General features: G+C 46.4%; 2 protein-coding genes across 3 annotated transcripts in view; both read right to left on the minus strand.

Annotated features, from left to right (window-relative positions):
* The window catches only part of MAGI3 (membrane associated guanylate kinase, WW and PDZ domain containing 3), a 2362625-nt gene that overhangs the window by 1488738 nt on the left and 849975 nt on the right, over window positions 1-23912 (minus strand). The window lies entirely within an intron of this gene.
* On the minus strand, window positions 4768-7273 carry LOC146872014 (E3 SUMO-protein ligase KIAA1586-like). Its single transcript, XM_085653194.1, has one exon. It carries the CDS (start codon window positions 7185-7187, stop codon window positions 4911-4913), a length of 2277 nt encoding a protein of 758 aa, XP_085509320.1. The 5' UTR covers window positions 7188-7273; the 3' UTR covers window positions 4768-4910.

A 23912-nucleotide genomic window follows, 5' to 3' on the forward strand; every position in this document is an offset into this window, starting at 1 on the left:
ACCAAGTAGCAGATTGGAACTCCCGCCATCTGCAAGACTCCAGCGATTGGATGTTGTTACCCAGAGTGTTTCAGCGCCTGACCCAACTTTGGGGTCCTTGCCAGATCGACTTATTTGCATCTCGACTGAACAGGCAAGTTCCCCAGTTCTTCAGTTCGAGGCCGGATCCGGAGGCGTTGGCCACGGATGCATTCCTGCAGGAATGGCCGAGGTCTCTATGCTACGCATTCCCCCGCTTTTCTCATGATTCCACGAGTTCTAGCGCGGGCAAGGACCTTTCAAGCAGAACTCATCCTGATCACTCCTTTATGGAGGGCTCAAGCATGGTTTCCGGTGTTGCTAGCCATGAGTTGTGCGATCCCGATTCTCCTTCCCCAGTTGCAGAACCTATTGCTGGACCCTCTTCAGAATCCTCACCCTTTGGTGATATCTGGCCGCTTCCACTCGTTGCCTGGCGGGTTTCAGGGACAGATGGAGTGTCCCGGGCCTTTCACGGGAGGCTAGCAAATTCATCAAAGAGGCTTGGTCGGCCAATACCCACAAGCGATATTCCTCATCTTGGAAAAGATGGTGTGATTGGTGCGCTAAACGGGACGTGGATCCCGTTAAAGCGCATGTGTCTTTAGTGGTCAACTTTTTAGCCTCTATGGCTTCCTCCGGGTTAGCGTACAGGACGGTCAATAACTTTCGATCCGCCATATCGGCGGGACATTTACCTGTAGAAGGTAAACCCATAGGGGAACATCCTTTGGTATGTAAATTGCTGAGAGGAGTCAGGATGGTGAAACCCCCTTGCCCAAAGTACTCTCACCTGTGGGATGTCTCTCTAGTCCTTAGATTTCTAGAAACCTGGCCATCCAATAGGTTCTTGTCTCGTAAGCAGCTCTCGGCCAAGCTGACTATGCTCTTATGTCTGGTTTCTTGCAAACGGGTGTCTGACGTCCGAGCGCTTGATTTGGCGGGGCGTAGATTTACCCCGGAGGGTGTGACCTTCACTCTGTCCAAAGGAACGAAGTGTAATACTACTTCAGTCACATACCCGAGTTTTCCTAATAACCCGAAGTTGTGTGTTGTGCAATGTATTAAGGATTACGAGGTGAGTACTGAGGAATTTCGTGCTAATATGCAGGGCCAGTTGCTTATTGCTTTGCAGAAGTCGTTCCGCCCAGTGACTCCAGCTACCTTATCGCGGTGGATGCGTTCGCTCATGGGCGAAGCAGGGATTAAAATCTCCAAATTTGGAGCCCACTCTGCACGCGGAGCCATGGCTTCGAAAGCATTTGCGACGGGTGTCAGCCTGGCAGATATCATGAGTGCGGCTGACTGGTCTAATGAAAATACTTTAAAAACGTTTTACTATAAACCCATTGTCAACGTTGCTTCAATGGTGGTGGCTCAGCTTTGAACAAGCATAATCGGAGCCTCCGGTCCTGACATAGAATTAAAAATTTGCAAACATTCGTGACAAGAATTTTCAATTCTATTAAGGACAACGGAGGCGAGGATTATCCCACCCAGAGATGCACGTTGTTTGGTGTAATGCTATGGAGTTCATATTCGCATTTGATGTTATAATGCTTTATTTAATTGATCATGCGATGTATTTGCATTGCTCTGTGTATTTTTTTTCCCACCCTATTTTCTCGTGATGTACTGCTGTTGTTACAAGCAACCTCGAGCGGCTTTTACGGGGTGTTTCCTTTCTTTCAGGTACTGACAGCAAGTAACCCTGACTATGGTTGATCGGCGATTGGACGCTTCACAGTTCATTGTTCCGCTTTCAAGCGAGTTGTCTGGACCGGGATCCAGTGAGAAGTTCGGCCCCGTTGGGCGTGCAGTTCGTTGGTTGGAGAAGGTCCTACCTATCGGTGATCCTCGAACAGGTCATGCATGGGCTTAACTACGGTTACAAAGAAAGAGGACTCGATATGCTGACAGGGACCTTATATAGGAGAGACTCTATGGTTGTCACGTGATTTTATCTCTGTTTTCATTGGCTGCTGTGAGCTTCTAGTAAAGATTGAGAAGCATAATCCTCGCCTCCGTTGTCCTTAATAGAATTGAAAATTCTTGTCACGAATGTTCGCAAATTTTTAATTGTGTTGCATACCCCTTATCATTTACCATCTTATCCGATGAGTATGGCACCTAAAAACGACTAATAAACGCTGTACACGCATGCAGAACCCTCGAGAATAACATTGATTGAAATGTAATTGACCGACAACCCAAGTGGTTCTGAGCTCGGGGGAGTCTCGCACTGATCAACACATTCCTACCCATTCCCCCTAGTTCCAGCTAATGGTACTTCAGTGCGCCGGGCACTGTCATGCAATGAACTGCTTATCAATCTCTCTCGCCCCATTACACAACTTTCATATTAACCAGATCTTTTAATCGACATGGTGGGTAACTCCAGAAATTCTGCGCAGGTGCCAGGAAAGCAGGTTGGACAGCATGGGTACTATTACGAAGAGAATGTCTTCCTCAAGTCTAATACCAGCTTCTGATAGGGCAGAACGTTACAGCCCTATCAGAAGCTTGGAGAGAGAGCGGGAGTCCCACCCCTGCTTCTCTCTTTGGATTTCTACTGGCGATGGAGAACAATTGAAGAGCGCCTTGACTGTCCTGTTTTAGCAGATGTACTGCAGTGCCTGGGGAATGCCCAGTACATCTAATAAATAACATGGTTGGTGCCTGTGTGAGGGGCGTAGTTGAATAATGTTCCCCACACGTGCACAATCCAGAGATCCATCTGCAAACACCTACATGAGAAGCAGTTTGTAGAAGGAGTCATCCCACCAGGCTAGCCCTTTCCTCTCATTTTGTCAGGTTAGCTGGGCTTGGAATTAGCACATTACACATTCAGCTTGCATGAATACACAATATGGTAAAATCATGTTTCCTTGCAAACTGGCTCACGAAGGCTTCTGAGCAGTGAGTAACCTTCAGTGCAGTGTACGTAGGTTATGTGTGGCAGGGCTCAAAACAGGTAGTAGAGGAGCATCACTGCAAACATTTAATGTGCGTAGGATATACCATGTAGTCAGCTACCACAGTATACACTCGTCACAAAGAAACACACATAAATATTTCCATTTACTGGGTGATGGGCTTGCCTGTCGACCTAGATAGTGTCTGAGTAATTATTAAAGCAGTTCTGGCCTCGACAAACAACAAAATCGTACATCACCAGCTCCATGAGCAAAACATACCCATCGAGCCAATAACACGCAGAACACAATAACACATCAACACAAGCTAGATTAGACCCCGGCCTGTAGTAGTAATATTGGAACCATATGGAAAGTCTATTGACTGCTGAAAGGCCATGGCAGGGGCAGAATGTTCTCTATTTAACAGTTAACCAAACAAGAACAATTTCTTTCACCCCGCACCCCCCCCTCCCCCAATCCATCTAGACAGGCAAAACTGAAGTCCTAAAAAATCAGAAAAATTAATTGAGCATTTCTCAATTCGGCAGGTTTTGCGCCTGTAGTAACAACCCCCGCCCGCCCACACACACACACACACCGTAACAAGCCGCTGAGGGCCGCATAATGCAAGCTGTGGCTATTACAGTCTTGCCGTGGCCCCAAACTCTTTATTGAACTGAACCCAGTGCTTAATTTGTAAAATATGAAGTGCAGGTGCTCAAATCTTTGTTGGAGGCCACACCTACTTTTCTCTGGCTCCACCCACTTCCTCCATTGGCTCCACCCATTTCCTCTATTAGCTCCACCCACATCGTCAACTGGCACTGCGAAAAGACAGATGAATTTCAGAAAGGGAGCCTTCCTCATAGTAAGGTTTAGATAGGAGGTTTCCCTGCCCTGTGAAAATTTTGAAACAGATTCAATCAAAAGTGAGTTTAAAGCACAAGTTTGGAATAAATTAGCTGAGATCACTAATGCATTGAAAAGAGACAATTCCAGTGCTCTACGTGCTGATTTGGGGAAAGGACAATACTGGGTAGGGATGCCCTTGTTAATAGCGAGTCTATGCAGTGACTGAGTGAGTCTAAGAGTTCAAAAAGATGCAACTTTTACATAGCTTATGTGACAAAATGAACCAAAATGTTGTGAAAACACTTGTCTAAACAGATAAGCGGAATAAAATCATGAAATACACTTGAATGAGTCACTTTGTCACTTCCAGTGGCCGAAGGGGTTTGGGATTTCTAAATAGCAGAGTTAGTATTCTGTTACAGCAATTACTTTTCGAGAAACAATTAAAAAAGATGATGAACAATTGGGCATGTTACTATAATTTACTCCCTGGCATGGAGCTATATGTGCATTTATTAGACATTGAGAATAGTAAAAAAGATGGAACTTAACTGGCATTTCCAAATGTAGTTCCGTAGCACACAGACAAGAGAGATGAGAAAAGGAGGCATTTATTCAAAATATTACTTTTTATTAAAAGATTTGTATCTTAACAAAGCACAGAAAAATGTAATTAACCCCAAAAAGTCCTATAGGTAAACAAGCCAAAAGAATAGGTAATTGCTGGCTGGGCAGTGTCTCAAGTCATACCTATCAGTGCAAAATGGCTATCGTGCCATACAAATAATAAATAAAGACAAAATAACTAAAACGAAAATGCAGATAAATACCGTCAAATAAATACATGTTCTAAAATGGAAAAACGAAAAAGTATTGTCTTATAAAAACAAAATAAATAACATATATTAAATAGAACAATAAATATAACACCCAAACAAGGAAGAGACATAAATATATCAAAATATTAAATAAACTGACACTGTCAACAAAGTGTTATAAATGCAAATAAATAACCTATATAAACTAGAACAATAATTAAATATCCAAACACAGTAAAGCCCGCTGTCTAACTTTTTCAAAACATTGCAATGACCCGTTTTGTCAGTTGGAATTGGCTAGCATCTATTTTTCTAGAAAAGTCCACAAACAGTCCAAATTGCTTGTGCATAAGTCTTCCTCTTTCCTTGCTTTACTCCTAGTGTCATCAGCTGCCCTTCGTCCTTTTGCAAGCCATGACTGAACATAGGGGATGGGGTTGAATCTGTTCAACGGTGGGCCAACAAGATTTAAAAACATTAAAGAACATGTTGTTTCAGTCAGCAACGATGCTCTTGTAGATGTGCAAATGAGATTCATTTGAGAAAAGCCCCGCTCACATTCTGCAGTACTGATAGCAATAGTGTGTAAGGCCATCAAAAGCTCCTTGAACTGCCTTTTAATTTCTTTTCCTCCAGATTCCTTAAACTCTCTGTAAGCACGTATGGTTTCTCGACTGGCAATGTTGAATCTTTTACACAGAGACTCAATTTCACTTTCACCATAAAGAACGGGTAGCTCATCAGGCCAGTACTGTTTGTATAAAACTTTCACTTCGCTAATCAGTGTATCATACTCAGCCTTTTTGTCAGTAGAATTAGTACCTCCTGTAGACAACAAACGATTTCTTAGATTTTCTGCAAGGCTACGAAAAAACTGTCCCTGTTCAATGATTTTGTCAGTGGTCTTTCCTTTGTGCAGCATCACACCTTGGAATATATTTTCTTCTATGCCCTTTTTACACTGTGAGAAGTGCTTCCCTTGCCTGTCTACCATTGCCTCAAACACTGCAATTTGCCGACAAATAGCTCGATGAGCATCAATGATTGTAGAGTCACGCTTCTGTAACTCGAGTGATAACTCTGATAACTCCTGAAGAGCATCATACATGAGGCCAAGATTAGCAACAAACTGTATAGATGATAACCGCCTTCCTAGGCCTGTGTACATACTTCGTGTGGAACTGTCACGGGAACCATAATCAGCTGCTCTAGTAAAGTGCTTGTAGAGAGCAGGGTAAGCGTTCCAAACAGCCTCTACTGTTCTGAAGCTTGATGCAACCCAACGAGTATCTAACACTCGACCTATTCTGCAAAGCTGAATGTCAAGGGCTTCTGCACATTCTTTTAGCTCCAAACGATTTTTTACAGATGTGGCAAATAGAGAATAGAGCTTATCAAGTAAGTTTTTGAAATGATTTGTAGCGCCAATATCTTTCATGACATCATGAACGGCAAGTTCCAGGCGATGTGCTGAGCAGTGCCAGGCTACAATATTGGGAGAGATTTTTTCTTGCAACCTCTTAACAACACCACTGTGGCGGCCAAACATCACTGAAGCTCCATCACAGGCAACTGAAACCAGGCATTTGGAGAGAAAGTCCTCACTGATGTTAACTGTTTCTTTTTTTAGTGCAGATAGTAAACTGTTTACTATGCTGTCAGCTGACAAATCACTCAGCTCAATGAGGTCAACAAAAATATTAGCTGGGGAGTCCATGCCAGGTAGCTGCATTCGCATGTACACAATTAAGGAACTTTTCCTATTTAATGCAGTGGCTTCATCTAGTAAAAGACTTACTTTTGGGGAAAGTTCAATAATTTTGGTAAATATCTTCCTCTTCATTTCTGAGGATATGTGGCGCTGTATGTTTGAGCAAGCTACATTGGAGTGCAAAATTCGCCCCATATCAAGTCCATTCAACTGGTGGCAGTCTATCTCTGTTTCAAAACCATACGCTGGTCTGTTCCGCTTTGCTTCCTTATAAGCTACTCGGAATATTCTAGCTGTTGCTGACATTTGTAAAGATTGCGCTTTTGCAGTTACTTGCAATAAAGGATCTTTTTTTGCATTTTCTAAGATTTTTAAAGTTGCAACATGAGCCTTGCTTTGTGCATGTTCTCCAATCTTTTTCCTCAATGATTTCTGCTGTTGGTCTATATTGGTGCCATATGCCTTTACAGTAGACTCAGTCCATTCTTTGGACAATTTCATTCCCCTGGATTTTTCAGCACCAAGATCACGGACTTGGCGACACACAGAACAGCCAAGGTTAGGTCCCTTAACAATTAGCCACGGATGCTTGCATTGGAAATACATTTTTTGGTCATGTTTCCAACCTTTAGGGAGAATGCCTTTCCTAAAAACTCTGTCTGAATGTGGCTTAAGTGATCTGTCAAACTGTTGGCTAGTGCTTGGTGTTTCCTCTGTGTCTGTACCAATCTCCACAGCATGATGCTGCTCATCTCTAAGAGGACTAGCTTCTGTCTTTCCTTCTGTAGGGATTATAACGCTGCTACTAGTAGTGGTGTCACTCATCGAGTGCCTTCGCTCGCACTTCATCATGTTCCTTGTTCCCTTCATCCATTGGAACTACATGATCTTTTTTAGCAAGTTTGCTAGCAGGCTCCTCATCATCTTGGGGCTTGACTTTTGTGAAGTAGCTTGAAATTTTCTTCTGTCCAGTATGTGACATTCTAGGGAAGCAAAGTGAAAGAAAACACGCTAGACATGTGTGAAGTGTGATGTCAATTCATCTAGGTAACAGGCACAATTAATATTTATTTGCAGTTTGCAACAAAGACATTTATCTCTGCATCTGTACAGCTATTACCATGACTGATTATAAGAACAACCCAAATGGATCCTACTTTGACTACCCAAATTCAGGCTTTTTCCAACTCACACATACACCGGCCTGCCCTGCAGCGCTCACCAAAAGACATACGAAGTCTGTCAAGTTTGCCTCACTTTTAATTTTTGGCCTCTGGTGGTATTAATACAAAAGCAGGGTGAGGTGGCAGTGTGCAGAGTTAGTTACACACTGTGATTCACAAAAAAGATTGATTAATTAACACTCAGGAATAGACTGGGAACCCAAAGCAGCCCTGGCAAGTTTTGTTAGACCACCAGCGGGGTGCAGCAAGAAAGCGCAGCAAGCTTAAAGACTGCTAGAGATGTTTGGAAGAGAATTCTACTCTCAATAACATTTTGTAAAAAGAAAGACAAAAATTGCGCACAACACATTTTACAGTACATATTTCGCTGTATTAAGTTTCAAAGCATAGTAAATTGCAAATGATGACCTAACAACCACCCAGGCCATAAACCGTGGAAATGTCACGCATAAGCACCCAGGCCATAAACCATGGAAATTTCACCCATAAATACTTAGACCACAGTGAAACGGTCAAAGGAGTGTGAATTTACTAATTATGACCACCTGTATAGTACACAATAAAACACACTGCGCTATGCTACATAAAGGCAGCTATGTGATTTACCTTACACGCAAGCCGCATCCCTCTGCAGCAGGTACATTACCCTTCTAAGCTTCTCATGACGATTCAAACGTGTGACCAGAGATTACAAAGAAATAGCTTCAGGGATGCATTCACTACCTAAACCATCGTAGCTACATTACACCGAGACTTGCTGGATATACACATACATCTCTTTCTTATATAATTTGCCTAAGCTATATTAAACTGCATCCGGTTAGTGGCAAAGTAACCTAGAACAACATTACTGACTTTTTTCCTTGTCTAATTCTTCGGACGGCGGAGTTTGTAAAAATAATGCATATGCACCGGAAGACCATATTATTCTGCTTCTGCTCATGACACTGACTTCATAATGTCTAAGCAAAGCCTCCCCATTTCCCCACCTCTTTAGTTTGCAGTCAATCTACTTCCAAAAACGAGGCTACCGGAGTCCATTCGTTCCATTCCCAGCACTACTATCATTAATCGCTGCTCCTGAGGCGGAAAGCCGGGAGAGCGCACCGTTCTTTTAAAATTGTTTCTTTGTGAATTTTTGTGCTTTTAACTGAATTATTCGCTCACCCAAGCCTCTCTCAACTCAAGCGGCCCCTCCGCTGCCCAGAAACCGGCGTGTAAAACGCTTGACAGCGCCTCGGCCGATCGACAGGCCACGCCCCCATCAGAGGCCACGCCCACCGCCCATTGTCCCACTAACCCATAAGTATGTGCCTCCCCAGGAAGCGCAGCGGGCGCGACGATTGCGCGACGAAGGCGCGCCTAAGGAAAGCCCGTCTGCGCCCGTCCGCGACCGACCGAGACCAGAGGCCATACACCCTGCCTCTTGCACTCAATATTCCCGCTCGCAACTCACCAGCCTCCAGGGCAAGTGGACCCCACCGGCTGCTACCTTAGCTCGCATCTCCAACCTAGGGCTATTAACCCCACAGAACACCGTCCATATTAACACCTTGCCTACGTATCTGAACACCAGTCCCCCTATTCGGCACCCAGATGCCCTTCCCCCCACAGCAATATCTGCTATATACTTAAACACAAGATCGGCAGTAAAACATCAGCTCGATCTTTTCACTCTTTTCGATGTTCATAAACCTGACTTACTGTTTCTTACCGAGACTTGGTTCTCGGACAGTTCCCTTCCCTCCCTGCTAGCGATACTCCCCCCGGCCTACTATGCCATTCGAGCTGATCGCTCCTCTGGCAGGCCCGGCGGAGGGGTCGCTTTGATTGCCCGCAAAGAACTCACTTTCCAGCCTCTGGTCTCCCCCTCCATGGGAATCTCAGACTGCCTAGTGGTTCGCTCCCTTTCCTTCACCCCTCCGTTAACTTGTGTCCTGGTGTACAGACCCCCGTCCTCCCCTCAAACTTTCCTCCCCTGTTTTCAAGACTTAATGGCAACCCTGGTGGTTAACCACGCCTCCATCTTAGTCTTAGGAGATTTCAACTTCTGGCCTTCCGACCCTGCGGAATGCGCCACGTCCAAGGAGTTCTCAGACTCTCTTGGGTCGCTCAACTTCTCATCAGTTGTTAATGCTCCCACACACAGGTTGGGGCACATCCTGGACCAAATTTGGCAACGTGATTGCCGGTCAACTCCCTCTCAATTTCCCCATGTTCATGGTCAGATCATTCACTAATCACCTTTTCCCTATCCCCTATTCCACCACCCAAACCTACCGCTGTGAAAAATGTCTGGGTGCGCTCATGGAACCGAGTTGACATCGTAGCCCTATCGTCTCTCCTTTCTTCCTCCAGCCCTGAACTGACTGCACTGCCTTCCTCTGGCCAGGCAGAAGCAATTACTAACTGGCTGCGGGCCGGGTGCGATGCCATCGCCCCGCTTAAACGCATCGCAACCAAACGCCCCAAAAACGCTAATCGCTGGTTTTCAGAGGATTTAAAAAACAAAAAACTCACTCTCCGCCAAGCCGAACGAAAATGGAGACGGAATTACTGCCCAACTGCCAAAAATCGTTATACAGAACTTCTTATCCAGTACAAGACAGCTATACTTGACTCGAAGAAAAATTATTTCTCCTCTAAAATCCAGCTTGCGGAAAATCGGCCTAGAGAAATCTTTTCTATCATCCAGGATCTTGCCTTTTCCGACAGAACATCGCTTAAACCATTACCCTCTCAAACATTATGTGACTCGCTCAATTTCTTTTTCTTGGACAAAATTAACAAAATCAAAAGCAAAATTCCCTCCCCATCCCAGACCTTCACTGACCCCCGCTGCCCTCCAGCCACCGCATATTTGGACTCAATTCCTCCTCTTTCGACCGACTCATCTCTCTATTCTTCCGTTGGTCAAGTCCGGCTCCCCGCTGGACCCCTGCCCCGCTTATATATTAAAGCAGATTTACACTCACTGCCCCTCACCACCCTTAGTGCTCTTAAACAGCTCGCTGGCTAAGGGCATTGTTACTCCTGCACTCAAATCGGCTGTGATTGTCCCGATCCTGAAGAAACCTGGTGTGGACCTCTCCGATCCAGTTAACTTCCGTCCAATTTCCCTCTTGCCTTACCTGGCGAAGGTATTGGAACGGCATGTGGTTAAAACCTTGAGCGAGTTTGTGGAAAGTCACGGCGTGTTAGCCCCTAGACAGGCCGGCTTCCGCCCAGCCCACTCAACTGAGTCCGTTATAACATCGGTTCTGGACAATCTCCGACAAGGAATGGATACCAACCAACATCAGGCCCTGATCCTCTTAGATCTCTCCGCCGCATTCGACACGGTGGACCACACCATCTTACTTTCCCGTGTCGAAGCGGCGGGAATCAGAGGAACAGCGCTACTATGGTTATCCTCCTTTCTGAACGGTCGGACTCAAGCGGTTCGTCTGGGAGAGTTCTCTGCAGATTTTCAACCAATTCAGTGTGGTGTTCCCCAGGGCTCCTCTCTGTCCCCTCTCTTGTTTAACCTCTACATTGCCCCCCTCATTTTTGCTTTACAGCGTCTGGAGGTCTCTGTGTACAATTACGCAGACGACCTCCAGCTCATTTTTTCCCTTTCCTCCACCCCTGAGTCTATGTCCAATGTCCAGTCCATTATGACCTTTATTCAGGACTGGATGAACTTCAACCACTTGAAGCTCAACCCCGATAAAACGGAGTTGGTGCTAACGGGTGGTTGCTCCAGTCCCTGGACATCTTCTTTTTGGCCCCCTTCACTTGGCCCCCCTCCCACCCCTGTACCCTCTGTCAAAACCCTTGGATTTAAAATTAATAACCAACTCTCCTTACACTCTCAAGTGTCTGCTGTGGTTTCCTCAGCCTTCCTTTCACTTAGGACCATCCGCAGAGTCTCTCGATTTTTCGCCCCAGAAGCGCTCAAACTAATTCTGTTAGCCATGGTAACATCTCGCCTAGATTATGGTAATATCCTTTACCATGGCATGCCCAACTACCTCTTGAGACGCCTTCAGCTTGTCCAAAACCAGGCTGCTCGGCTGGTCTTTAACCTCTCTAAGTCACATCATGTAACCCCTCTCCTCTCCACCCTGCACTGGCTCCCTGTCCGACAACAAATTTTATTCAAGCTTGGTTGCACCATCTTTAAAGCCCGGACAGGATCTGCCCCCTCCTTCATCAACTCAACCATTCAATCCTACACGCCTTTACGAGACCTTCGATCCGCCTCTCACCACCTTCTCCTGGTTCCCCGTTTTAAACGGAAGAAGTGGGGTGGCTCTAAATTTTCTACCACGGGTCCAGTCTTCTGGAACTCTCTTCCATTGCACCTCAGAACCTGCACCCAGTACCCCCTCTTCCGTAGAGACTTGAAGACCTTCCTCTTCACCCAAGCCTTCCCATCTTAAACGCTCACCTTACCCTCTCTCCGACCTACCAAGTAGCAATTGTCAGTGAGCGCCAAGAAACCGCCAGGTGTACGAGCGCTATACAAATCCCTTCAAATTCAAATTAATACCAATGCTTTAAAATGGGCATGCATTATCCGGTACGGAGTACTTTAACTTTTTCTTAATTGGAAAGATAAAGTCAATGAACTTTTGAGCAAGGCCAGGGTGCAAAACTTTGACTTGGAGAGTATCAGCAGTTCTCAGTAGCAGACAGGTACGCTGGGAAGGGGAGTACCTGCACTTACTTTTCTCATTCCAAGCACTGTAAACACACCCTTTGATGTATGCCACGGTCTTATACTAATATGTATGCCATGATATTATACTAATCAATCACACAGATGTCAGCATCTCGTTCTTCGCCTAATCTCCTTTACAGCGAGAGCGAGCATGACCGCGTTCCCCTTTCCATTACCAAACTCGGTTGTCACCCCACGTGACGCAAAGCTTCCATGCCGTGATGAATTCATACAATTCAAATCACTCAAGTGAACCTTCCAAGAACGACAATGAGATCTGTCACGAAAGTGAATCCCCGTAATTAATCCAAGCAGTGACGTGACTTCCTCGGCCCATTGCTGCTGTAAGCGAGCATCTCATACATACTTGAGCTCTCACTACCATCGGGCCCGGCTGTCAGAGACTTTTATATGATGTCTGTCTGGGCTTAAATTATTTGATGCGGCCCCACAATCCATTTTACACAGCGGATAGTGTGCGTTCCTTAATTCTTTTTGGGCAGAAATGTCCCCTCCGTGGCGCTGGAGAGCATGCTAGCCTGCCCTATGTTATACTGCTGGTAAGGTCACCGAATGTCATGAAGCCTTCCTGAGTTTTGCCTCCAAGAACATGACAATGTTGCCTCCCATTTGATGAATTACGACCTAGAAAATCGCTTTGAGGTCAGGAGGGGCACCCAAAGTGCCTGGAGTTTGAGGTCAAGTGAGTGTGGATCATGTGTGCTTGGCTAACTGTGCACAGAAATCCATCTTGGGATTCCTGTGGGTGGATTCATAATCAAAATTTAGGGTTCAATTGAGGCTGCCCATGTACCTTGTTGTTTAACCTGAGAGGTGGCGGCTCTTGAACACTCCTGAACTCCCCCCACAGTTATCTCAAGAGGTGGACTCCAGGGTCTAGAGGGTCAGGGCCCAGGGGTGATAGAGCCTCCCCTTTTTTATTTGGGAGTAGCCTATGAATCTTCCTCTCTCTTCCCACAGCACTGACTATAATCTGTTTGCAGGAGCTGGCTGATGCCATAGCGGGCATTGGGCATTTCCCCCAGGGGCTGGAAGGGTGGGGGCCGTTTTGGAATGGTGGGGGACAGTTTTGTTTCTGGTGGACCTGCGTGGACGGTTTTGCTGCAGTATTGCATTATCGCCCCCCAGTAACAAAATCAGCAGTGCTGGGGGCTGCTTAGGCAGCAGTGATTTACACTTCCAATCTGTCCTGTGCCCCCTCTACCCAGAGGCCGGTCCAATAAAATTACCAGGGCTCATTTGTGTTCTCAGTCCGGCCCTGCCAAGAGGGCTCTTCTAACTTTTCGCCGCTCACTGCCACTGCCACATCTGTGTAGCTGTCTGTAGCAAAGACTATGGTTGGATAAAACTTAGTGAAGTAAACAAACAGAAACTGCCTGGCAAAGCTTTGTGAGGATTTCTGTGGAAGACACCCCTGGCCTGCCCTGCTATGATCTTGCATTGATCATGTAGTAGGTAGTAGCACACAGTAACTGGTTGAAGGAGTCAGTCCCCAAAGGTTTCACAATGTTTATTAGTCAGTTTGCTTGGTTTATCAGTAACTCTAATGACCATTGACAGGGGATACATCCAGTGTGCTGGAGACATCTACTGAGCAATCGGTCCGCTCTGTCACTCAAAAGAGAGTCCTGGTCACTGATGGTCCCGCAGTCTGATGGAAAGGACTGAATCTGATGGGGCGGAAGGTCTGGATGGCCAGGCACTAGGCCTCATCTTGTAAGCCCTGGGCAGATTCTCATAGCTTCGCTTTGCCGTGGAGTACGCCTTCATCAGGCAGGAAGCACAGAAGACTAAGGGCCCGGGGAGTTACTGGCCCTGGACATGGACCCACAGTTCCTGAATGGGCAGTCGGTAGATCTAAACAAGAGACAGCACCCTTGTGGGCAAGGTACCGAGCACTGGGTGGAGCAAACATCCTTAAGGGTCTCCTACTCACAGATATTGACCTCGGACATTGCCACACACACATCTGTAGTGTCCAAGCTAGGGATCACCATCAAAGCCCAGTTCTTTTACGTCCGGCTGAAAGGGAGACCAATCCCAACACCTACGTCCATGAAGACTTGCTCTCCAGTTTACCTTTCACTCCCAAGAGTAGGTGTGGGCCACTTCTGGGCAGATATCCACTACTCATGGAAGGTTGTAAATGAGATGGAGTGGAGAGATGTTACTTCATTGGTGCCAGGGAGTCTCTAGGGCTACAAGAGTGAGAGGAGTAGTTTGATTCAGTGAATGTACTTTAGGTGTATGTGTGTATCCAGCTTACTGGAGATTCGTGGTGGTGTTTTCTTTTCTATATATTTTGCTCATTTGTGCCAATGACTGTGAATAACCTTCAGACTCAGAGTAGAACAAGGATGTGGCGTTACGGCCAGAGAGGCCGACATTGGTACTGGGGAACCAGGTTCGAGTTTTGTCCTCGACTCAACATCCTGTGATTCTGGTCAAATCACTTTATCTTCCCGTGCCAAAAAAACACAAAAAAAATAAACAAAAATTAATGTGACCTTGTGTAATGTAAATAATGCTCTTGTATAGCGCTCCAATACATTCGGGTCGAAGTTCGTTCTGTATAAAAATGCAAAAGAAAATATAGGACCAACCTGGCTTGTGCGAATGTTTAATTTCTAAAATATATGATGTCGGGAGTCCTGGACCCTGAAGCCCAAATGGAGGCACTTGGATTTACATTAAAGATGTCAGGTCAGGTCACTATGGATTGCTTAGCACATGGACCAGGAAATGTACATTCTCCTGTACAGGTAGCATCAACTAAACCCCTGCATTGAGGACCGCCCCCCAAGGGGCATCACAAAGGATGTGTAGGGACCGATTAAAAGCGAACCAAAAATAAGGCCAGAGTTCTCACACCACACAATCACCGATGCCATCGCCATCTGTAATTCCAGGCAGGGGGAATAATTCCCGATTCAGAGATGATGGGAGACTAACATGAGGGGATAGGCGTTTATGCACCAATTCCTTCATATTTCTCTTCAATTCACAGCGTTTTTGCGCCACAAATTTCGCCTGCTTTGAGTAGGAAACATTTTCTTGTGAAAGAATCATGAGCAATGGTGTTTCTGCGAGTTTTGTAATCCCGAGAGACTCGGAATTAGGTCCTAGTATAAGAACCGTCATCCATCCACCCAGCCCACCCAAGCAACCCACCCACCCACCCACCCACACATACATCCATCCATCCAAACTCACACACCCAATTTCACTTTAAAAGCATCCCAACCAATACAGGTTGCCAATGGCGGGATAACAGGCTTTGCAGTTCAGCGCTGTAATGCTACTGGGTTGCCTTGCGTTTCTCTGCTCATTTGTCTCCAGAAACTATGCTCCTGGACTTCTTCATTCTACAGCGACATTGAGCAAAATAAAGGGTTGACCTACACATTGCAGAGTGGATCGTCTGACTTTCTGATGTCTCACATGTGTATACACTCCTTGTATATTAAGAAACAATATTCGTACTAACTGTCGAGGAGCCTGTGGAGTACCAGGGATGGGACCTGCATTATGTGAATCTGTGGGATGGGGGGGAGGATGTGGTCAGTCGGCTGCGCTGCCGCCTCTGGAACTGAAAACCAAGGTTCGAGCCTCGGGTCCGCGTCCACGTCCACATCCTGTGATTCGGGGCAAATCACTTCATCTCCCTGTGCCTGAAGGTGTAATGTAAATACGGTGCTCATGTAAAGCGCTCCAATACGTTGGGGTCGAGTTTGCGCTATATAAATATGCACAAAAAAATAGTGACGAATAATGTGATTTTAGAAAGAGTAAAGTTCTTCCTTTAGCCTGATTGGTCTAGCTCATGCGATGTTAATATAATTGTATTGGTGGATGGTTTTCATGGTCTTTTGCGTTGTAAAAGCAGCTCATTTCTGTGGGCGGTGGGCTCACTCAACCTGGTCGGTAGGAGTCAACACTATCTATGTCTGTCTCACTATACAGTAATACAGATATACATTTTAGGCTGAATGGAGGGTCTCCTGTGGGGGTGCATACAGACTGAAAAACTGCACGTTTGGTGTTCTCCTTCGTAAGAACCAAGATTAGAGTAATAAAAATCACATTACCCTACCCCCATCAGAACAACAGAACCGAGTAGTCACTGTCCGACCCACAAATCCAGCCCGCCCCTGGCGCCCCAATAAACAAACCAGTGTGACGCGCACGCACGCACGCCGCATGGCCCACTGAGCCCACCCACCCCACTCACTGACTGTGTAATTAAACCGGCGAAAGCCGAAAGTGAAACCGTTACCATTTACGGATTACCAATTACCATCAGGCTGCGGCCTCTCTGCCGCCATGATCGATGGAGCCGCCTGAGTGAGGACTGATCACACTGACTGACTACGCCACCAACACCAAGGCACCAATTTATTCTCTTTAATTCGCAGTGGCACTGCACTGGCAGCCCTGCTCACAGACTCAGTTAAGTACAATGAAGAAGATTAGTGAGAATGCGTGGCAGGCATTCAGCTTTATTTCATGCTTGCCGCAAAAATAAAGAGAAACTTAAAAATAAAAGACATAGGCAGCAGCCACGAACGCAGCAGGCCGCACCACGGACGGACACACGGTATCATCAGTCATCACAGACAGTGTAGTGCCAGTTGCAAAAAAATGCCGTTCCACTTCCTTCAACTTTCTTACCGTGACGGCGCTCACCCTGTGAAAAGAGTAGGTGGACTCTGTCCACCCGCGTGTACCCCGAATCGTGCCCTGCCCTGTACTACATTGTTTGAGACGAGACTTGCTTGGCGCTACAAACCCAATCCACTTAGAAATACATTGTAGAAAAAAAGTGTCAGGCGAAATGTAATACGAAGTATGTGCTGATTTTAACATGTAATCATGAAATACAGACTCATTTGGGCTAGGCTTTCACCAGTCTGTGGTATGTCGCTCGGCGCTCTGCAGTCAATTTCAACATCGCACAGTAAAAGAAACAGTACCCTGTTACTCGGGTGGGCCGTGGCCGTGGGCAGTCCGGCTCAGGAATAAGATTATTTTAGCACGGTGCACCAAACGGCAACGGTTCCGATCCGATCCACCGTAGTGTGACTCCCGGACTTAGCAGTGGACACTCGGCACTGGCAGGCTGCAGTTGTGCTGGGGCGTGGCGGCGGTGGTGCGCGTGGGCAAAGCTGCCACGCGCTGCGCGTACAGCGGCCCCGCCCCCTACCAGAACAACAGAACCGAGTAGTCACTGTCCGACCCACAAATCCAGCCTGCCCCTGGCGCCCCAATAAACAAACCAGTGTGACGCGCGCGCACGCACGCCGCATGGCCCACTGAGCCCACCCACCCCACTCACTGACTGTGTAATTAAACCGGCGAAAGCCGAAAGTGAAACCGTTACCATTTACGGATTACCAATTACCATCAGGCTGCGGCCTCTCTGCCGCCATGATCGATGGAGCCGCCTGAGTGAGGACTGATCACACTGACTGACTACTACGCCACCAACACCAAGGCACCAATTTATTCTCTTTAATTTGCAGTTCGCACCCTGCGGTGCGCGGCACGGCAGCAGCTAAAAATAAAATAATTCAAATAGACGTAGTGTGACTGTGTGAGTTAGTAGTTTAGTCACTAGTCACTGTCACTCTGTACACTCTCGAGTCACTCGGAGTCTCGAATGTCGATGTCGATGAACTTTACTGAACTCACACGACCGCACTGACTGAACTCCTCTGACGGCTGCAGGCACTGCCAGGTGAGGCTTCAGCCCGTGCCCGTTGCATGATTGAACACGCACAGCGGCGCACACGCTGATGTCAGTCTGAGACTGAGTGTACACTGCAGTACACTACAGTGAGTATTTTAATCTAATTTCGACAAAAACATCAATGACGGTGACGGGCCGGGCGAGATGCGTAGACCCGGCCCTGTCAATTAAGTGCCGGTGCTAAGCACCGGCACAAATTAAGCCCTGATCATAATTGTAATGATCAAATACAAGGATAATTGACTAGATACTGGTGCAACATACTCAAGTCTCTGAAAGTCAAAACTAACAGAGCAGATGGTAACTCTGAACTAATGGGGCGAGGAATCAAAAAAGCCCTCCACGTGATAAGACAACCAATACTGCCATGTTACTTAAGATTACAATGACACTCGAAACAGCTCTCACTGGATTCAATTAGTTGTAGTGCAACAGTACATTATCCCAGAGCATATCCGGCTCCACCACACGTGCTTCTAGTTCTAGTGCCCAGAAGGCTTCTTGGTGGCATAGGTCCACATTTCAAAACAAGCCTGAACGAAGAGCCTTGATTTTTATCCAATGGCCGTTCAAGAGAACTGTTTTCTTGGTTCTCTTAATACCCAACACAAGGACATTTATTTTGTGGGAAACGCCACGCTTCACACCAGTGAGCTGCAGAATTCAACCGGTTCTTTGCAGCTGGCACTGAACCCACTGAGCTCTAGTACAAGCATGCTAAGTAGGAATACTCGATGACCCGGTCCATTGTGTTCCGGAGTAAAGATGGAGCTTAAACAGTATTCTAACTCTTGCTGGCAGCCACGGTAGATCACAGAGGGTTGTAGGTCATTACAACGCATGCCTTTACTACGCATGCGTTACAACACGAATGCCGTTACCACGAATAAGATTTACCACGAAAATGCATTTACCACGCATATCGGTAAAGGCATTTTCGTGGTAAATGTGCTTTTTTTTCTTTAATAATACTCCTGTGTCTCCCTCCTTAATTCCTAAAACTAAATTCCCCCTTACCTCGCTATGTCCTCTCTTCTGGAAGCTCTTCCGATCTGCGTCGCACGTCGTAAAGAGGAAGCGGAAGTGTCTTTCCGTTTCCTCCAACGACGGTACGATGCCGATTGCCTCCACACTGATGTTTTTTTTTTGGGGGGGGGGGGGGAGGGAGACCCCCCCCAACCCCCCTTTTTTAATATTACCTTTAGCACACATGCCTTTACTACGTATCTCGTAGTAAAGGTATGCGTGGTAAAGGCAATCGTGGTAACCACGCATGCAATGTTATGCATGCGTGGTTACTGTTATACGTGGAAACGGCCGCGTTGTAGTGGCCGTTTCCCATCACAGAGAGCGAATGTGATGAGTTGTTGAAACTCACGTGCACCCATATTCTTCCCTATCTGTAACAAAGTTTTAAGTTTCCCTGTTATTATCCTTCTTTCAAAAACAATACCCACCACATTATATTGAGATGGGGGTGATGTGGACAGGCGTGCAACGCACAGGTGCAATATCAGCATATACACAGGGGTTGGACAGTCCCAGGGATTAAACAGTGTAATGAACCTCTCCAATGGGCTTCTGTATTGAGACTTCAGGAATAATACTAAGGCGATGTAAAACTGGGCAGTCCCTCCCTTCTACATATGGATGATGTAATGAGGAGAATGAGTAATGGCGTGCAAAAAAGTCAAAGGTTTAATAAGATTGTTTTCTCCTATACTGCTATAAAATACTAGCACATCACTCCAATCCTGCCAAATGTACTACTTTAACTGTAAAATTCAATAAACAAATTATAAGAAGAAGGATACTAAGTGTTGGACCTGTCTGGCATAGGGTGGTCTTCCCCCAAACTTTTTTTCCTTCCTCCTCCATTTTTTGCTGATTTCGTTTTTGCTACCCTTAGGACTCTGCACACTTTACCACTGCTAATGTGCATCTGCTCAGTCCTTAAAACAAAACATGGTAATATTGGCTTAACCCAAATTAGCATACTTAATTTACATGTAGTTAATAGTAAAGTGGCACAACATGTGCCAGGGCCTGTAGATGAAATGCTACTACTGTGCCTGCAGCACTGATTGTGCCATCCATTTAGGTAGCCCTTTAAACATGTCTCAAACCTTCCATTGCACCCTGTGTGTACAGCATTAAACTGTCATCTCGACCTGCCAAAATAAATCTTTTCCCACACCCAAACCTTCCTTTCTAATAAACATTAGCCACCACCCCAGGGTAGGCCCTGGGGAGACCAGAGGGCAGGGTGCAGAGTATTTAAAAAGAAAGACATGTAATTTTAAGTTTAATATGTCCTGGTAGTGAAAAACTCTTACATTTGGTTATTACTACTGCAAGGCCTACTCCCACTGACTAACATGTGAGTTACCTTATTACATATAATAAGATGTAACTTCCAAATGAGAGCAGGTAACGTGTCCATGTTTGGTGTCTTTGGAACTGTAATGAAAAATCCTAACTTATGGTGCAGTTGGATTTTAAATTACAATTTTGAAAATGTAACTTTTAGAAAGTTGGCATTTTTCTGCCTTAGCCAATTAATGCCTCTAGCCTGTCCCCGGTTACATGACTGGGTGTAGCTGACGATTAGCCTTTGTGTAGACAGTCACAGACAGAGAGCTTAGTTTTACCTGGATTGGCCATTACTAGCCGGATGGGAGGGCAGAGGTGGACCCAGCCCTACTTAAACCTGAATAGGCTGTGTCCTGCCTCCACACAAAGGACTGAATGCCCCCTATAGTTAGTCTGGAAGAAGCAAAGGGAAGGCATGATGCCTGGGGACCTCAAAGGGAAATCTCTAGAAGCTTCTCGCCCACTTCAAAGGCACAACTGGACCTGAGATACCAACTCTTCAGTACTCTTCTGGGCCTGTGGATACTCTAAAACCAAAGGGGATGATGGACGGAGTGTTGAACAATGCAAGCACTCACCCCCAGTCAACTGATCTGGGTTTAATCCATCATCATTCTTTAGCTCACTCCACCACCCTAGTTCAGACATGGCCATATGCAAATCAGTCTGACCCTGTGCCTCATGGGAACAGTCCAGCCCGAACTGCCAAGCCATGTCTTCCCTGGACCGGAAACAAGCATCCTGTGACCGGTTTCGGGTTCATAACCCTCCTCAGCCAGGCTATCTTGAATCCAGTGGCAAAGTGAGCAAGGGACCCACGTCTGGGCATACCCTGCCAACTTAGGGCGAACAAACCAAAACCAAAGGGGATGATGGACGGAGTGTTGAACAATGCAAGCACTCACCCCCAGTCAAATGATCTGGGTTTAATCCATCATTCTTTAGCTCACTCCGCCACCCCAGTTCAGACATGGCCATATGCAAATCAGTCTGACCCTGTGCCTCATGGGAACAGTCCAGCCCGAACTGCCAAGCCATGTCTTCCCTGGACCGGAAACAAGCATCCTGGGACCGGTTTCGGGTTCATAACCCTCTTCAGCCAGGCTATCTTGAATCCAGTGGCAAAGTGAGCAAGGGACCCACGTCTGGGCATATCCTGCCAACTTAGGGCGAACAAACCAAAACCAAAGGGGATGATGGACGGAGTGTTGAACAATGCAAGCACTCACCCCCCAGTCAACTGATTTGGGTATAATTCCAGTCCTAGAAAGCTTGTTTCCGGTCCAGGGAAGGCATGGCTTGGCAGTTCGGGCTGGACAGTTCCCATGAGGCACAGGGTCAGACTGATTTGCATATGGCCATGTCTGAATCGGGGTGGCAGAGTGGGCTAAAGAACGGTGATGGATCAAACCCAGATCTGTTGACTGGGTGTGAGTGTTTGATTGGTTCTGATGCTCCGTCCATCACCACCCCCTTTTGTACCGCTTTGTTTGCCATAAGTTGGCAGGGTATGCTCAGACGCGAGTCTCCTGCTCACTTTGCCACTGGATTCAAGCAAGCCTGGCTGAAGACGGCTTAAATGCCAGAAACCGGTCCTAGGAAGCTTGTTTCCGGTCCAGGGAAGGCATGGCTTGGCAGTTCGGGCTGGACTGTTCTCATGAGGCACAGGGTCAGACTTATTTGCATATGGCCATGTCTGAACTGGGGTGGCAGAGTGGGCTAAAGAACGGTGATGGATCAAACCCAGATCTGTTGACTGGGTGCGACAGTTTGATTGGTTCTGATGCTCCGTCCATCACCACCCCCTTTTGTACCGCCTGTGGATACTCTGCCATGAAGAAGGACTGCTGGGCTGCTGAAGGACAACTACTCTTCTAGACAGCTGCCTTGCTGTGCTGCTGACTTTGTGTTGAGCCGCTGCCTGCTGCCCTTTGGCCTAGGCGAGATGGTCTGAACCTGCATCTCTTGAACACAGAACCCCAGAGCGACTCAAAGGACAGTTGTCGGGCCTCCTGACTCAAGCCTCAGGGACAGAAGGCTCCAACAACCTTGACTCAGCACGTGGATTCTTCCATCTGTGAGTCTACCCTGCCAAGTGTTTGCACTATGTTACTGTTTGAAGTATCGCACAAACACTTTACACATTGCCTCTGAGTTAAGCCTGCTCTGTGACAAGCTACCCGAGGGTTGAGCACAGTGCTAAATTTGAGCAGGTGGTTTCTGGTGCTTAGTACCAGCACTTAATACTCAACACCGATGCTTCAGGAGCACCAGTTAAAGGACACATTCATTTAAGGGGAGATTAAGTGATTTGCCCAGAATCACAGGATGCTCAGCCGATGCCTAGACTCGAACCTGGTTCCCCCAGCTCCCAGAGTCTGCAGCTCTGGCCATTACGCCACATCCTCTCTCCACTTTCATGGTTAATAGTTGGTTCTGTTTTAGGCAGCACTAACCAGAGAAATGGGCTGGGGCAAGCTGCCTCCTAACGAGCCCTGACACTTATTTAGTTTCAAATTAACCACTGGTTGAGCACAGGGTTAATGTAGGGTTCGCTTGTGACTTCACCCTGGGAAGAATTATGGTTACTATTTTAGAATAGTTTCATCCCCTCAACCCAATTTCTTACCCTAACAATGTCCAGCACATCCCATAAAAGTCTACCTGTATTGCAGCAACGCCCATGATTCCCCTCAGGAAATATTAGATTGAAATCTGCTTGATGTGGATGTTGTACTGGGGGAGTTTGGAAACGAAGCCTACGACCTCCAGCTTAAACACAGAATGTTTCTCTGAATATTGGAGGTTCACATGATCCAGGTCGTCGAAGAGGGACCTTAATACCATAATACTTTGAGGTAACGGTCCCTTTAGAAGCAGCACCCTACTCTGATTTGAGTGGTCAGTCTAGGTTTAAAGAAAGAGTGGTTTTCTCTAGAAGGAAGCATACAATCCGCCTCTTGCCAGCACACATTACAGCGCTCCACTGGTTTGCCAAGTAACTCTTCGAAATTTTCCAAGGGTATTGCAAGAATGCGGTGTGAGGTTGGAAATGTTTACACGTACATGCTGCCTTCGTTATATCACCGGCTCAGCTGTGCTGTGCAGCGAGCGATCGAGGTTCTCTGGCGCACTGCCACCAGAATGGGCGGGTTTGCTGACATTTTCAACTAATTTAAAACATCAGCGTACTTTGCCGTTTTGTGAAGACGTTTTATTTTCTGTAAAGGAAGCGATGTTACATATGCAAAGTGTTCATAACCGTCCGTTCCCCTGTAGAGGGATTCAATTAAGGAACAGGTGGTCATGGTAATCAACCTCACTGCAGGGCTTAATTTGTACAACAACAACAAAAGTCAGGAGACCTCTGTAGCTTGCACCACCCATTGCCACTGCCAGCATTGCCAATGACAGACCCTACACAACTACTAGCCAGCACACTGCAACAAGTATGACAAGTCAGACTATTTCCAGGCCCCAAAGATATAAAAATAGCTTGGGCGGCAGTTGATAATTGTTTTTAATTCATACTGAATTAATAAACAATCGCTGTTAAGCTCATC

The sequence above is a fragment of the Triturus cristatus genome, chromosome 1_1, assembly GCF_964204655.1.
Source record: "Triturus cristatus chromosome 1_1, aTriCri1.1, whole genome shotgun sequence".
Lineage (NCBI taxonomy): Eukaryota > Metazoa > Chordata > Amphibia > Caudata > Salamandridae > Triturus > Triturus cristatus.